General features: G+C 49.7%; 1 protein-coding gene across 4 annotated transcripts in view; it reads right to left on the bottom strand.

Annotated features, from left to right (window-relative positions):
* The window catches only part of Lrrk1 (leucine rich repeat kinase 1), a 129,946-nt gene that overhangs the window by 40,047 nt on the left and 75,125 nt on the right, over positions 1–14,774 (bottom strand). For all 4 annotated transcript variants that reach the window (XM_052713390.1, XM_052713391.1, XM_052713389.1 and 1 more), the window contains exons 8-15: positions 14,559–14,722; positions 13,002–13,139; positions 10,484–10,596; positions 8,785–8,861; positions 3,884–4,013; positions 3,175–3,287; positions 2,548–2,762; positions 46–210 (exon numbers count right to left, since the gene is read on the bottom strand). In XM_052713390.1, the coding sequence (XP_052569350.1) occupies positions 46–210; positions 2,548–2,762; positions 3,175–3,287; positions 3,884–4,013; positions 8,785–8,861; positions 10,484–10,596; positions 13,002–13,139; positions 14,559–14,722 (1,115 nt within the window). The remainder of the gene's footprint in view (positions 1–45; positions 211–2,547; positions 2,763–3,174; positions 3,288–3,883; positions 4,014–8,784; positions 8,862–10,483; positions 10,597–13,001; positions 13,140–14,558; positions 14,723–14,774) is intronic.

Raw genomic sequence — 14,774 nt, 5'->3', positions numbered from 1 at the left:
GCGCTGCGTCCTGAGCACCAGGAGGCAAAGATGGCAGCCGCTCACCTCGATATTGAGCAGCCAGAACTGGAGGTTGGCCACGGCTTCCTCTCCCAGTGCCAGGTTCCAGACCACCACATACAGGGCCTTGTCCGTGAAGAAGCACTGATTGACGGTGGCCATGCTGGCCGGGCCCCCAATGTCCCAGACGTTGAACTCCACGGATTCAACCTACTTGAGCAACAAGGCACAGAAGGGGGGCATTTGAGTGACCGAGGGGGGCAAGTGAACCACAAGAAAATTTACAACGCGGAATGCGTCTCAGAAAGACATGGCTATGGAAAAGTTACAGACTCCACTGCGTCTAAATTAGCAATCCTGGCAAAGGAAAAGAGCCCAGTGGCCCAGAGATAGACTTCTGGGGGCTTCCATTTGCTGCTAACAGAGTCGGGCATCTGAGGAGATCACGGGCTGTTGTGTTGGTTATCTTAGGCTCTCCGAAGTTGGAAGACATCTGGTGGGAGGAGGGCCCCACTTTGACCTCATGGCTCCCACCCTCTCTGTGCAGGGGGCCAAACGGTGGAGGCGTCCCTGAACTCGTGTAGGTCAAAGGTTAGCGCCCACCAACGAGGCTGGGAAACACCCCTGACGTGAGAACCCAACGACAGGAAGCAGGCTGCCAGGAAGGCTGTGGAAACAGTTTCTGTATCACTGCATGAGCTCAGAGCTGGCCTAGGAGCCAAGGCTACAGTTCGCTGTAGCCAGGAGTCATTTTCATGAGGCAGCATTTGGCCTCCGAGCCATAGACAGCGTGCTGACCTGGTTTTGTATAAAGATGAAAGCAAACAGCTGTTCTCAGCCAGCTAAAGGTCAGCCGCGCAGGGCGGGATGGGCCTCGGCGCTCACAGGAGCGCAATGGCTTCCAAGGGAAGGCGGTTTCATGCCGTCCACCCCTCAAGCCTGGGCACCCATTCACTGAATAACAGATGGGAACAAAAGTGACTGAGTCATTGTCAAAACAGCAAAGCCAAGGGTACTGTAGGAAATTCTGGTTATTTTAGAGGACCTTCAGACGTGAGTCAGCGAGAGTCACTCCCTGTCTGTTCTGAGTGGGCCTGGGATTCATTAGCTCACTGTGCTGAACCCCACAGGCAGGACCCTGCTCTTATGTTTATTTTGGGTGCTGGGGATTGAACTCATGGCCTTGCAATGCTCATCAAAGGCTGCCCCACTGATGTGTACTCCTAGCCCCAAGAGTCCCATTCTTAGGAGGACCAGCTCTGAGTATGTTAGCTTACACCTTCAGAACGCTCCATTTCTCAAACTGGAGTCCCCTGATTTGGAAGAAGGTTTTATGTGGAAAAACTCTGCAATCAAGCTTAGCTCTCATTGTACTGGGCTTGGAGAAGAAAACCATGCCCCAGCTGGACAGAGCCTCTTGGCTTTCTACCCTGTAAACTTTTCTCTACCTTGGGTCCTTGAATCACCACAGCGAGGCAGAGACGCATATTCAGCCGATGAGGATGGCATTGTCTGGTACCCAGGGCAAAAGCACTCTCTGTGTGTGCTATGGATGGAGTTAGAGTTTGGATTTGAAATGTCTACTGGGGGCTTATGTCTTGAATACTTGGTGCCCTGCTGGTGAAATCTTAGGAAGTTCTAGAGACTTCTTAGATGGAGGAAGCAGGTCACTAGAGGCAGGTCCTTGGGAGTGTATTATCCTGGCCACTTCCTGTCACCCTCTGCTTCCTGTCCCCCATTGTGAGGTGCGATCCTCATCACACATATCAACCTCCATGATCAGCTCAATAGAAGGGCCAAGAAATAGTGGAAGGAACCTCTGGGGTCATGAGCCAATACTTGTACTCTCCTCTAAGTCATTTCTGATGGGTAGTTTGCATTTTGGTCACAGCAACATAAAAATAACTAATACAAGCACCAGGCTAAGATCCCACAGTTTCTTTTCTGCTTCAAAAGGCAAAAAAAAAAAAAAAAAAAAAAAAAAAAAAAAAAAAAAAAAAAAGTTTATTTCTAGCCGCTTGGACCTGAATGGGAATGAGGACCATGAACAAGTTGGTGAAGAATTCATTTTAAAGAGGCTATTTAATGGAACCTTTTCAGAGCTTGAATGAAAGCAGGAATTAGGCAGGACCGGGCATTGGCTCCTGGGGTACCTCCTCAGTCTCCTTTTAAGGGAGCTGAGAGATGCTGAGGTGTACCTCCCTGTCTGCCGTGGTACTTTGTTCTTAGCCCTAGGGGAGCCCCTGTTTGAATCTAAGTCTTGGAGGCCAGCTTTGAAGTCTGAGCATGTGCTCATTAAGAGTCCCCCAGGGAATCCAGCAGACAGGCAGGGTCAAGAACCACTGGCCCAGAGCCTTGACTTCAGTCTGACAGAAAAATACAAGGTCACAGAAAGAATTGATTCGTCACTCTTGGCAAGGGCTGGTGCAGAGCAAGCAGCTCAGAACGTCTTGGGCCCCGGATTCAGAATGTCCAGGGTCTCCGGGGGAATGGAGAACAGCCCACAGGGAGGTCCCTCCCACCCACTGTGTGTCCACCACCCTTCACCTTGGCTTTAGAGCCCGCTGGTCTCTGGAGCTCCCACTTGGTGGTCCTGATGGTGGCCTCGCTGTGTGCTGCCTGGGGGGCCCTGCCCGTCTGTAAGATCTCCAGGAGTGTGGACTTGCCCTGGCGTGGGGGACCCACGAGGATCATCTTCATTAGCTTGCACTTCTCTGCCTTGCGCAGCTGAGCACGTAGGAAAGACAGTGTTGCTTTGGGGCCTGTGAGAAATCAGAAGAGGGGAAAAGTGGATACCCTAGATGATGTATAAAGGGGATGCACTCACATTCCTTAGGAGGCCAAATTCTGTCCCAATTTCTGTGTGTTTCAAGGGAAGATGGGGAGTCTGAGAGAGGGAAGGGATGATGATAACTACCCCCAAATTAAGTGTGAAAGTCAGGCCTGTGGGACAACGTCCTTGCCGCCCTAGTCGGCACACTCTACTACCTAGCCACTCCCAGCCTTGGGACTGTTGCCAGCTACTGTGTTGGGGCCAGTTCCCTAGCATCTCCCCAACTCTGAGCTGGAGCTGGGCCCCACAGTTTACTCACCAACTGGTCCCTTCAGGTCTACCAAGGGAACCTGAGTTATCTTCCCAAGGCAGTGATTGGAACAGGGCTGGGGAGGCCCTACCTTCTTTCCTGACTTCTGCAGGCACATTGCTGATGTTCAGATCTTCAATGTCCAGCTGCCAGAGGTTTCCCAGCTGGCCTAGTTCAGGAGGGAGCTCTCGGAGGCCAGGATTACTGCAGCAAACAAGTCACCGTGAGAGACAAGCACATACGTGGACACACGGGTCTACAGCTCTCCTAAGCCTCCGCAGTCTGCAGGGGCCATTGCCAAGTTCTGATCCAAGCCACGTGCCTTGGGCCTTCATCTCACTATTCCACTTAAACACTATGCCCATGACACCCGTGCATCACCAGGATGCAAACATTTGTTCTGACTTCTGTGAGTCTCCACTGAGTCCCCGTCCACAACTACCCTCTCTCTTTCACTAATGACACTACCATCATCCGAACGGCCACTACTTCCTCTTGCAAAGCCTCTCCATTTTCAACCTTAATGCAACACTTTCTACGGGCACTCAAGTTTTACCTGCTACTTAAGCCCCTGCCGGGACCTGGTACACGGTGAAGTTCACTGCACGGAGGGGTCAGGGACGCAGCTGTCCTCCTCACCGTCCCCCAGTCAAGCAACCAGCTGTGGTCACTCACCCTTCCTCCCTCTACCTTTCACATCCCACCCAATCGGAAAGCAGCGCTACTGCTTCTGGTCCCCAGTGACGTAAGGGAGGACTTTCTGCTTTGCTGGGCTTGCACCTGCCCTGACATGAACTTACTTGCCCAAGTAGAGCTCTGATAAGTTCTTCAGCAGGCAGACGGATGGAGGGACGGCGTCAAGATGATTCTCATTCAGACAAAGGACCTCCAAAGATTCACTCAGGAAAGCTGGGAATTCTAGCATGCACGCTGCCAATGAAGTCAAAAGAGACCGTGCTTCTGAACCGTCCGGATGACTGCAGTGTGGAGGTGCTATACAAATCGATGCGATGTCTGCAGAGCATGCTGGGAAGCCTACCGTGCTCAACTTCCTGACCTACCTATCAATTCCAATTCTACAGACATTCTTGTAAGCACATGTGACAGAGACATAAGGACAGGGACCCTCGGTGACATATGTGTTTGCAACAGCATCGAGAAAGGAGGGCGGCCTATCCTCCATAGATACACGCCCGCAGGGGATTTTCTAAGCCATAGAATAATGTGCAGTGATTACAAAGCATGGTGCAGGTCACGTGTGTGTAAAGTGATGACTTCTGGAGACTTGGAAAAGTCAGGAGCAGAATCATGTCCCTAAAAGGGCTTATTAGTGTGACAGAAAATATCTGCAGATATGCACACGTGTATCAGCCCAGCATGTGAGTGTTACATGCATGCGTGCACATACAACACACATGCACAGACGCACACATACATGTGTGTGTTACACAAACTCATAGTCACATCTAGAGAAGAACTTACTAGAAAGCCAAATACCCATTTTGTTTTAAAATATACAGCATTCCCTCTTCAATGAAAGAAAAAGCTAATCAACAAAGAAACATATGAACCAAGTTTTTTTTTAATATATAAATGTTCCTTAAGATATTACTCTCTGAAAAACCAGCCAACTCTTTAGTATTCAAGTAAGTTCATTCATGAAGCTAATTATGAGATTACCATTAAGATCACGTCACATTTGCTGTTTCCACAGCACCCGAGCCTTTGTGCAGAGAAAGAATGTCATACAAAGCTTGGAAACGCGCATTAATGGGATTCAGGGGTTTAGACTATAGCAGGATCTCTGAGGAACCTTTATCCCCCACACCCGCTTCCTCAAAAAGCAAAGAGAATGGACAGGATATCCCACTGGAAAACAGGGGATCCAAGATGCATGCTCTGCCTCAAAGCCCCCTGCTAGGACAGACTGCCAGCCAGGGTGATGTAGAGGATAGAGAAAGCAACATTCTTGTCGGGGCCTGAAATCATGTTCAGTTACCTAGATACAACTACCTCCCTCAGCGAGGGCATCTCTCCACCCATAGAGTGGCAGTACTGATGAGCACGAGGTAACCTGGCCTCAGAGAACATCCTGGGAGAGAGACGATGCCAGACTACTAAGATGAATGTTAAGAAAACCCTGCCCAGCTCGCCGCTATGCTGTGAGCTGGATTCACTGCAGCTGTGGAAATAGCATGGCAGCAGCTTGCCCAGGCGACTTGGTCCTACACCTCGGTCCTGGAGAAAGATGTTCAAAAGCGCTTTCTTTCCCCTTTCGATGAAATGGCTTCATGTTTTTCTGGGAGTGGAAAGGCATGCTTTCTTGCCCACGGAGGGAACACTGAGCAGCTGGCCGTGGGACCGGCCAAGTCTGAAGTTTCACCCTGGTGTTTATGAAGGCTCCTTAAGTGACAGATGAGGGGAATAAGGAGCCACACCTCTGAATGGAGGCAACACCTGTCACACCCCCAGCCAACGGCTGGGAGCTGTGGAAACTAGGCTGGGGAGAACACAGCTAGAGGTATTTATGAACTGTTATTTATTCATAAGTTATTTATGACTCGGCTCGTCTCAGTTTTACCGTAAAAAACGGTCATCCAAATTATTTTTGGACAAGGCAACCGCACAAATATGACTGCTTGAATGTACGTAAACCTCCCTGGAATTTAACTGTCCACCCGCACACAAGCCGTCTTTTATAGATAACTCTTTACCCCAGGTCAACCGCCCTGGGAGAACAACTCTGCTGAGGAACAGAGCCGGCAAGGGCACCTTGCCTGGATTTCACTCAGGGGTGGCCCTCAAAATTCCAGACGCAACTGAAAAAGCAGGAGGCCTTTGTCATCTACCCATGCCATGATGCCCTCTGCCAGGGAGTCTTGGAAGGTGTGGCCTCCCCCACTGGCTACCAGCTCACTCCGATGACCTTCTCGCTGTGCGGCTTGACCTTCCTATGCAGCAGTTTCTACAGGCTATGGCAACTGGTCTACCTTCTAGTGACACCGCCTTGGTCCCCAAAAGGGTCCCACATGCTTGCGTAGAAGGCAAAGCACACGAGTGGCCTCCAGCAAGTGGCTCCAGTGACCGAGACTGTCCCCAGCCTACGCTCTTGTCCACTGTCCCATTGGCACCAGGGACACTATAGTGTCTGTTTCTCTTTCTTTCCAAGTGAGATCCTTACATCTGTACTCAATTTCCCAAGGCTGAGGGGCTTCCATTTAAAAAGGGGCCAGCTGGGCTGAGGGGATGGCTTAGTGGCAGAGCACTTGCCCAGTATGCCCAAAGTCTTGGGTCCTATACTCACACACAGGAAAAAAAATAAAAGAGAAAGGCCCAGTTACGAAACTTCATAAACTATATTTCCCTATCGGCACGGAAACAGGTCCCTTTATCTGTCTCCTGGCTGTCTGGACTTATTTTTCAAAACTTTATTTTTTGTTGCTATTTTTTTCTTATGGGGTTGTCATATTCATATGTATATTCATGAACATATCTGAATAAATTATAAGCATTCTTTATATATTAGAGACTTGTGTGCCGATCTGTGTCACAGTGATTTCTGTGGGAAATAGTTCTCAGAAGTTTGCAGGAAGCCTTTGTCTGTAATGTCTTTCACCAAATAAAACTTTTCAAGTTTTACAAAGCCAAGATTTGGGGCCTTAAAAATGTTTTTTGGGGGCAGGGTGGCCCACAACTATAATCTCAGCACTTGAGAGGTTGGGCAGGACGATCGCCTTTGAGGCTACAGAGTGAATTTCCAGGTCTACAGCGTGAGATCACGTATAAAAATAAAAGAAAATGAGGGGCTAGAGAGATGGTGGTAAAGAGCACTGACTTTTCGTCCAGAGGACCCGGGTTCAATTCCCAGCACCCACATGGGGGTTCACAACCTGTAGTGAGATCTGGTGCCCTCTTCTGGCCTGCAAGGACACATGCAGGCAGAACACTGTATACCTAATAAATAAATATTTAAAAAACACAGAAGTGAAAAGATTTCTGGCCAGCTTTTAAAAGTCTCTCCCAACCTCAAACCACACAAGTGTCCTCTAAAGTGTGATTTTTCTTTTTATACACAAGCCTGCTCTCCGTATGGGCATTGCTATCACTGACAGAAGGAAAGGACACTATCACTGCATTCCCTCCTAGCTGGTTACACCAACACTGTTTGTTAAAACCTGAAAACAGTATTTTCTACTCGATCACAATGCCACCTTCGCTCTATATTAATTCCATTTGTACACAGGAACCCCGAGAAACTGGTTCCAGGATGCCCCCTCTACAACAGCTACCAAAATCCACGGATGCTGAAGTTCCTTATGTAAAGATGCAGGAACCCACACATCTCCTCCTGCAGCCTTCAAATCATGTCTAGATGACCTGTGTTGTCCGTCACTGGGGATGTGGAGGCAATAGCTGTTACATGGCGTTGTTTAGAGAACAATAGGAACACGCGTGCAGACTTGGGATAGACGCGACTTCTCTCACGCAACTTTTCTCACGCACTTTCCAGTCAGCTGTTCGTTGATCACAGACACAGTAAGGTAGACTGCATTTACTTACTTCTATTTTTGGATTCTGTTCCAATAGTTACTTGTTCAATGATATGAAACCCACATACTCATATATGACTCTACAAACCACTGTACACACACACACACACACACACACACACACACACACACACACACCCATACCTCTATTATAGCCAAAGAATAAGAAGAAGTTACCACTTGGGGGTTACAGTGGAGGGACAATTGTTTGCCACTGGGCAGGATTTCACTGAAGGACAAAAAGTCTTTCCTGAGAAATTTCCTACCCAGCACAGGCCGTATGAGGGACAAAAACATAAACTCAAAAGTTCTACTCTTGAAGCCCTAGGAAGCCCTTGAGCCCCTCTGCCACACTTCGGCCCATGAGCTAGTGCGGCTGTGGCCTCTAATAGGACTCAGATGTCATGATACAGCAGAAAGGACTGGGTAGCGTTGGTCCTGCCCCCAGAGGTGGACTCCCACAGTCTTCGTGGAAGCCTGGCTCTACCACAGGGTCAGAACTAGTCAAGAAACATGGAGCATACGCAGAAGCCCTGACCCTTGATCTGCAGACCAGAACTTTGGGAAGAAGGTATTAGGTTTAGATGGGGTCACGAGGGTGGGTTCTTCATGACGGAAGAATCCTGTTAGGAGAGACTTTCCACCATGTGTGGGTGGAGTGGGAGTGAGCAGGCGGCTGTGGGCAAGTTAGAAAGCCTGATTCTCCCAAACCCAGCCATGATTGCACCCTGACATGGCTTCCAGCCCCTAGAACTGTGAGGAGGAAGTATCTATTGTATGAGCCACTGGTCTATGATGACTGGGGTACACGGGGAGCCTCAGTTTCCCTATGTGCAACATAGATGGCCTTGTCCACCTCCCATGAGCACTGAGGCTCTCGTGCATGCAGTGTAGGGAAGTTCTCTGTATGTGGTGGATAGCTACTAGCATTGCTGGGCTCCAGGTGGGGAGACAGGGCCACAGGCGTGCACACAAGTGGCATGAGTTAGCAGTCATCATTTACTTACTGGGAGGCGTTTCAGCTGACCATAGCCACCTCTGGCATTCCAACAGGGAAAGGAAAAGAAAAACCCAACATATGACAGGAAGATAAGGCTACACTGCCTTGCCTCATCGCCAGGATGCCTCGGTCTTCCCAGTCCAGCACTCACCTGCCTCAGTTCCAGAACGCTGGCGCCCTCTGGTGGTGAACAGGGAGATCCGCTTTGTTTTAAGCCCATCTTCATTTCTGTAGAGGGAGAAAAAGAACCCCCATAAATTTGAGGCCAGCATGTCAACAACATGGAGTATATTAGCTCTGACTACATAACACAGAACCATGGGGACAGCAGTAAATTCTATCAGCAGGTGCTTGGCATTCCTGCAGTTTATGTGAGGGAGCTCAGGGGTCTTCTAGAAGAAGCAATTAGAAAGGATAATCTAACTGCCATGACCATTAGTCTCACATTCTCAGGCTTTCCAGCTTCAAGCAGGGGCAAGCGCTTCTGTACGTGGCATTCTGGTGGCAAGGACACTGTCCACTGTCTGCAGGGAGGCTGCCTTTGGGTGTATGCTCTGCTGATATGTTTCCGGGTAACCTCGAGCCATTGACCCCAAGGGTCTGCTCTCACCTTCAACCTTTCACCTTTTGTTGGGTGAATCCATTTCCTTCCACCTATGACCACATTAGCAGCTGGTAAGGGATTTATAGACTTCTAGTCTGGCCTGTATTGTATGTAACAGTTACAGATGGAAGGCCCCGCTCACGGGCTGCACGATGTCCCCTGGAATCCTTATCCCAGGATTTTGGAATTTGGAATACACATTGAGACTCAATTGTGTGAGTGCCTACTTCCTCTGAACTGGAACCATTCCCTCCTGGAGGGAAGAGGGCAACTTCTAAGACACAGGAAGCGCGGGAACATTATACCATTCACAAACCCCCAACCCTCGCAGGTTATATAACAAGTCACAGTTGCTGGGGAACAGGAGACTCTTTGGTAGAGCTGCCTGCAAGGTGGGCAGGATGCAGCTTTTGAGAGGTGACACCTATGCCTGGGGTGAGACGGTGCCTCTGAGTCACCCAGGGCCCTGAAAGCGACTCCGACATCAGTTCTTCAAGCTCTATTTGGGGAGATTGTTTCTGTGGTCTGTCATTAGTGTGCCATATGGGGAAAGACGTGTGGTCAGTTCTCCCCAGAAGAAGTCACACAGTAGCATCCTTCATCCAAAAGTTTAAATCCAGATGCCTCCCAAAGCCCAACCCTGCAAGCACCAGTGTGATGTTGAAAGGAGAGCATTCCAGACCTGACCTCAGAGCTGTGCCGCAGCTAAAACTCCAGTGTGCTAAAAATGCTGCATGAAATTGTCCTTAGGCTGGGGATGGGGGCGTGTGACACACACATAAGTCTTGTGTTTAGCTTTTGGTCCCAACCCAGGATGTTTGGGATACATACAAATACTTGAAAACTCCCAACGACATCTAAAATCTGAAACCCTTCTGGTCCCAAGCATTTTTGAATAAAGGAGACTCATCACACAGGGTCTTGAAAGAAATGATTATGTCGGCATAAGCTCATTAGGATGGGACCTAGTCTAATATGGCTGGTGTTCAGAGGGAGGGGGTAAAGGGGATGATCGTGGAGAGGTACAGGGATGGCTACTTTAACAAGCCAAGGACTTGATGACGCCCTACTCTCAGACCTGCAGCCTCCACGACGGTTCCAGAAGACCTTCAGTGCTGCCTGACTGGGATACAGCAGCCTGGGGCTCAGCCATCTCCTGCTCACCTGCAGGCAGACATACATCTGGGGGCATGGAGACCCCTATCCCTGGTTCTCTACACACTGGGGGAAAGGATCCCCTGCTTACTTGCCAAGTTGGTTTCTGGAGAGGTCCAGGGTCTTGAGTTGTGGGCAGCTCCACTTCTCTTGAGGGGGCAGCGACAGCAGCTGGTTTCCCTGCAACTTCAAGAACATGAGGGCCTGAAAGAGGGAGGGGAGAGGAAGAGACGGTGTCAACCGTGAAAGGGAGGGGATGGAGCGACAAGTCAGTCTGCTCCCTGTCAACGTACAGCCGGACAATCACAGCCTCTTTCTATTCACAAGACTCCCCAAATTGTTTCAAGCAGAGAGGATGAACAATGCATTCAGACTTTCCCTTGTCAAGGCCAATGAGAACTGTAGAATCTTGAGGCCAAAGGTTCTTAAGAGTCATGGTTAGTGGGTTCCTGTCTGGAGCACACAGGGTACCATCAGGTGGTCGAGTGATGCTGGGTTCCTGCTGCCTCTTGGTGACTTCCTTCTTGGGTGGTCCCCAAAGAGAGGCAACAAGACCATGGGTGGTCTGCCTTAGCCACGTGTTCTCAGATGTCAGTATGGACTCCTTGGGGTCCCCACATAGGCGGCTCATCCCTGTGACTTGCTGTATGCAAGCCTACTGGGGTCCCTACTCACTTGGAGGATGTTTTTCTTTAATGAGAGCCCTAGAGCTTATGCCAACATAATCATTTCTTTCAAGACCCTGCGTGGTGAGTCTCCTTTATTCAAAAATGCAAGGGTTTCAGATTTTAGATGTCATTGGGAGTTTTCAAGTATTTGTATGTATATCCCAATTTCTTGATGACATTATCACAGGTCTACCTACTAGAGGGCCGCCACACTGCTGTACCACATTAAGCCTCTACATGCTTTGTTTCCTGTTGTTGAGAGGTGATACCATGGCCTACTCTTAGGCCCAGGATGGTTGTCACCCCCTGCATTTCCATGAAAACCTCCTCAAGGGACTAGCCCAGGGCTTGGGCTGGGATGTGAAGGCCTGCCCAATCTCCAATCCAGAGACAAGGGGAAAATTGGGATGCTACAGAACAGGGTGGTGAGATTTGACGAGGCTCTATCCCACCTTGCTGGCCAAGCTACCCTGCAAGGTGATGGTGTGAGGGATGGACTCAGAGTTGGGAGGCAGTGAACGGTAAGAACTCATGGCCAGTTGGTCCCTGTGGGTACCAGTGACATGGTTCTCAGTCAGCAGCACTCCCACTTCCTTTGGCTGTGAGTACGTGTGGGTCCCTTTCTGTGTCCCATGCTTGCTTACGGATCTATGACTTGATAGTCCCTATTTTCAGAGATACGCACACTGAAGGGACCCTTGATGTCTTTGGCTTTCTGGATGATCTGAACAGCTGGCTGGTCTAGGAAGATTAGGGGCTGCACCTGTGTGTTCAAACATAGGCACCTTTCCCGGACAACATGGCCTGTGATTCCACCATGAGACTCTCCAGGGAGTGTCCTACTGCTTTGGGTGAATAGTTAGCAATCCCTTGTTCTGGGACTAGCCTAGGGCCTCACAGCCTGCTGAAGACCCAGGGTAGGCAACGGTAAAGTACTGTAGGTACAGAGTCTCCTCCTGGAGTTTGTGGTGCTCAGTGGGGTCTCTAGGAGCAGGGGAAAGAGTGCCAGGGACCGATGGAGTCATCTCTCCATCATGCTTCAAAGCTTCAACATGAAGCCAGGGGCTGCAGCTCTGTGGTAGAGAGCACTTTTGTGCTACGCGTGAGGCTCCAGGTTCAATCCCCAGGACAACGAAAAGCAAAACAAAGGTTCCACAGAGAAACGAAGTCCTGGGGGCTGATCTTTTGGATCTGGAACACTCCCTAAAGGTCCATGGGTTAAACAAAAAACCAGTAAAGGTGGACACTATGTCTCTCAGAGCGACTGGGAGGTGGTGAAACCTTTTAGAGCCAGGGTCTGCGGGAGGTGTTCTGGCGGGAGGTGCTGTGGCAGAGATGCTGTGGTGGAGGTGTTCTGGTGGTGTTCTGGTGGAGGTGTCCTGGTGGAGGTGTTCTGTGGAGGTGTTCTGTGGAGGTGTTCTGCTCATCACTGGTGTGCGCTTGAGGAGGACATTGGGGTTACACCTCTTCTGCCTCCCCTTGAGTTCAAGTCCTGGTTGTGAGATGAACAGCTTTGCCCTACCATGCTGCACTGCTTCATCACAGTCCCCAAACCCTGGAATCAACCATGGTGGATGCGTCTACCGACTGGCACCTCCTCCCAAGCCTTGAGCCACGACAAGCCCTTCTCACATGTAAGTTGGTTTCTCAAGGTGTTCGTCACAGCAATGAGAAGTGACTGACACAGGGAAACAAGCCCTTCCCCGACATAGCTGTCTCCATGGTGACCGTTCCCTCACTTCCATCTTTGCTCAAGACCAAGCGTGTTTTTAGTAGGCGAACTTATCCCTGACTTTGTGTGTGTGTGTGTGTGTGTGTGTGTGTGTGTGTGTGTGTGTGTGTTTCACAAACTTGGAAAAAGCACACAGACTCCCTGCAGCCCAGAGTGATTTTTTTTCTTACCAGTGCTGACAATGAGAAATGAAACACTATTGGACTCACATCAAGCTGGAAAAGCCCCAGGGGCACCTCTTTCAGCGAGTTCTCGGAGAAATCCACATCCTTAAGGTGGTTTTTCCAAAAGACAGCCATTTTGTCTGGCAGCGATTCCAGGGCGTTTCTGGAGGCTTTACAACATCTCTAGGAGTTTGAGGAGAGAGGGGAGAGAATCGTAAGTAGTTTTCCAAGTGTTGCGCTGCCTAGAAGTCTGTTTGTCAGTTTGAAGTCAGAAGTGAGGCTATCAGGCAGGGCTCCGTGAGCATGGTGCAGTGTAAGGAGAGAGGCTTCAAATGCTCCATGCCTGCGTTGTCCTGTCCTGCGGGAGCAGGGATACAGTTTCCTGGGGGAGACAGAGGTGGCTCATAGTTTTTCCCCCTCGTCACCATCCGGTCCGTGGTCCTGGGAAATAACAGACTGATTCAGAGCCGTGTTCTCCAGAGACACTGCTTTCCCCATGCACATGGTCAAACTAGAAATGCTTATTCTCGTGATGGAGAATTTCCTGGTTGAAACCAACAGCAACAAAGCACAAATATTCCCCATGTTATTCATCGGCTTCAACCAGCCAGATTCCCAAGAAACAAAACCTCGTTTAGTCTGCGGCATTGTGCATGCAGACTCCTGTGTGCACCAAAGAACTGCACCCTGCTTTGGCATTTGTGTTCGTATGTAGGACACATCAGGATTGTGTGTGTACACACATACATGTAGAGGCCAAAGGTTAATGATGGGTGTCTCTCCAATGGCTCTCCACCATCTTTTTTTTATTATTATTATTTTGAGACAGGGTCTCTCACTGAACCTAGAGCCCCTCAGTTGTCTAGACTGGCTGCCCAGCCAACACCAGGGATCCTCCTATCCCCACTTCTCAGTGCCGGGATTACAGGCACATGCTGCCATACCTGACTTTCTAAAAATTGTGCATGACCTGTATGTATGTGTGCTCACATGTATAAATATATGCATGTGTGCACATGTGTGCACGTGGGGGCCAGGAGCTGATGGCAGGCGTCTTCTTAGTTTACGTCCCATCTTATATACTGAGGCAGGATCTTTCACTGAACTCTGAGCTCATAAACGTTTGGTCTAGCTAGCCAGCTTGCCCATGGGATCCTATCTTTGCGTCTTGGGTGCTGGGAAAAGCTTAGTTCCCGATGCTTGCATAAACAAGCACTTTCCCCACGGAGCCATCTCTGCAGACCCACACGTGGCTTTTTTTTTATGTGGATTCTTGGGGATCAAATTCAAGTCCTCATATTTGTGTGGCAGGCACTTTACCAAAAGAGCCAACTCCCCATCCCTCGTATCATCCTGTGTCAGGGTACGAGCTGCTGCCGTACAAAGCTCTGGAGTGGCTACCGTGTGTCCCTTATATCTGGAGCCAGACAGACTAGTCGGCTAGTAACACCAGTCGGCTTACAGGTGTTACTTTAGACTGAGTGCTGTGGGCCCCGGCTACGATGTGGAACAGCACTCGACGCACAGTGTGACCCCAAAGGAGGTGAAGTGAGGATGTACAGAGTGGTGTTCAGACTCGACTGTGGCTTTCAGGATACAAACCAAAGGGCAGGACCAGGGATCAGGAAAGCTCTTCAGGCTGTTTCTGGAGACATTCAGAGAGCTGAGTGACTTGAAGGAGTGCATGAAGAAGGCGGGGAGCTCCGTCAGCTTGTTGTCAGCAAGGTCAAGTTCTTGCAGCTTCCGCAGGCCGATCCAGTTAGTAGCTGTGAGGTTAAAAAAAAAAAAGCTGTGAACTGTCAAGTATCCGGACCAGTA

Source organism: Peromyscus californicus, unplaced genomic scaffold (assembly GCF_007827085.1).
Source record: "Peromyscus californicus insignis strain IS unplaced genomic scaffold, ASM782708v3 Scaffold_4__1_contigs__length_199733344, whole genome shotgun sequence".
NCBI lineage: Eukaryota > Metazoa > Chordata > Mammalia > Rodentia > Cricetidae > Peromyscus > Peromyscus californicus.
This window is presented reverse-complemented; position numbering and strand designations above follow the sequence as displayed.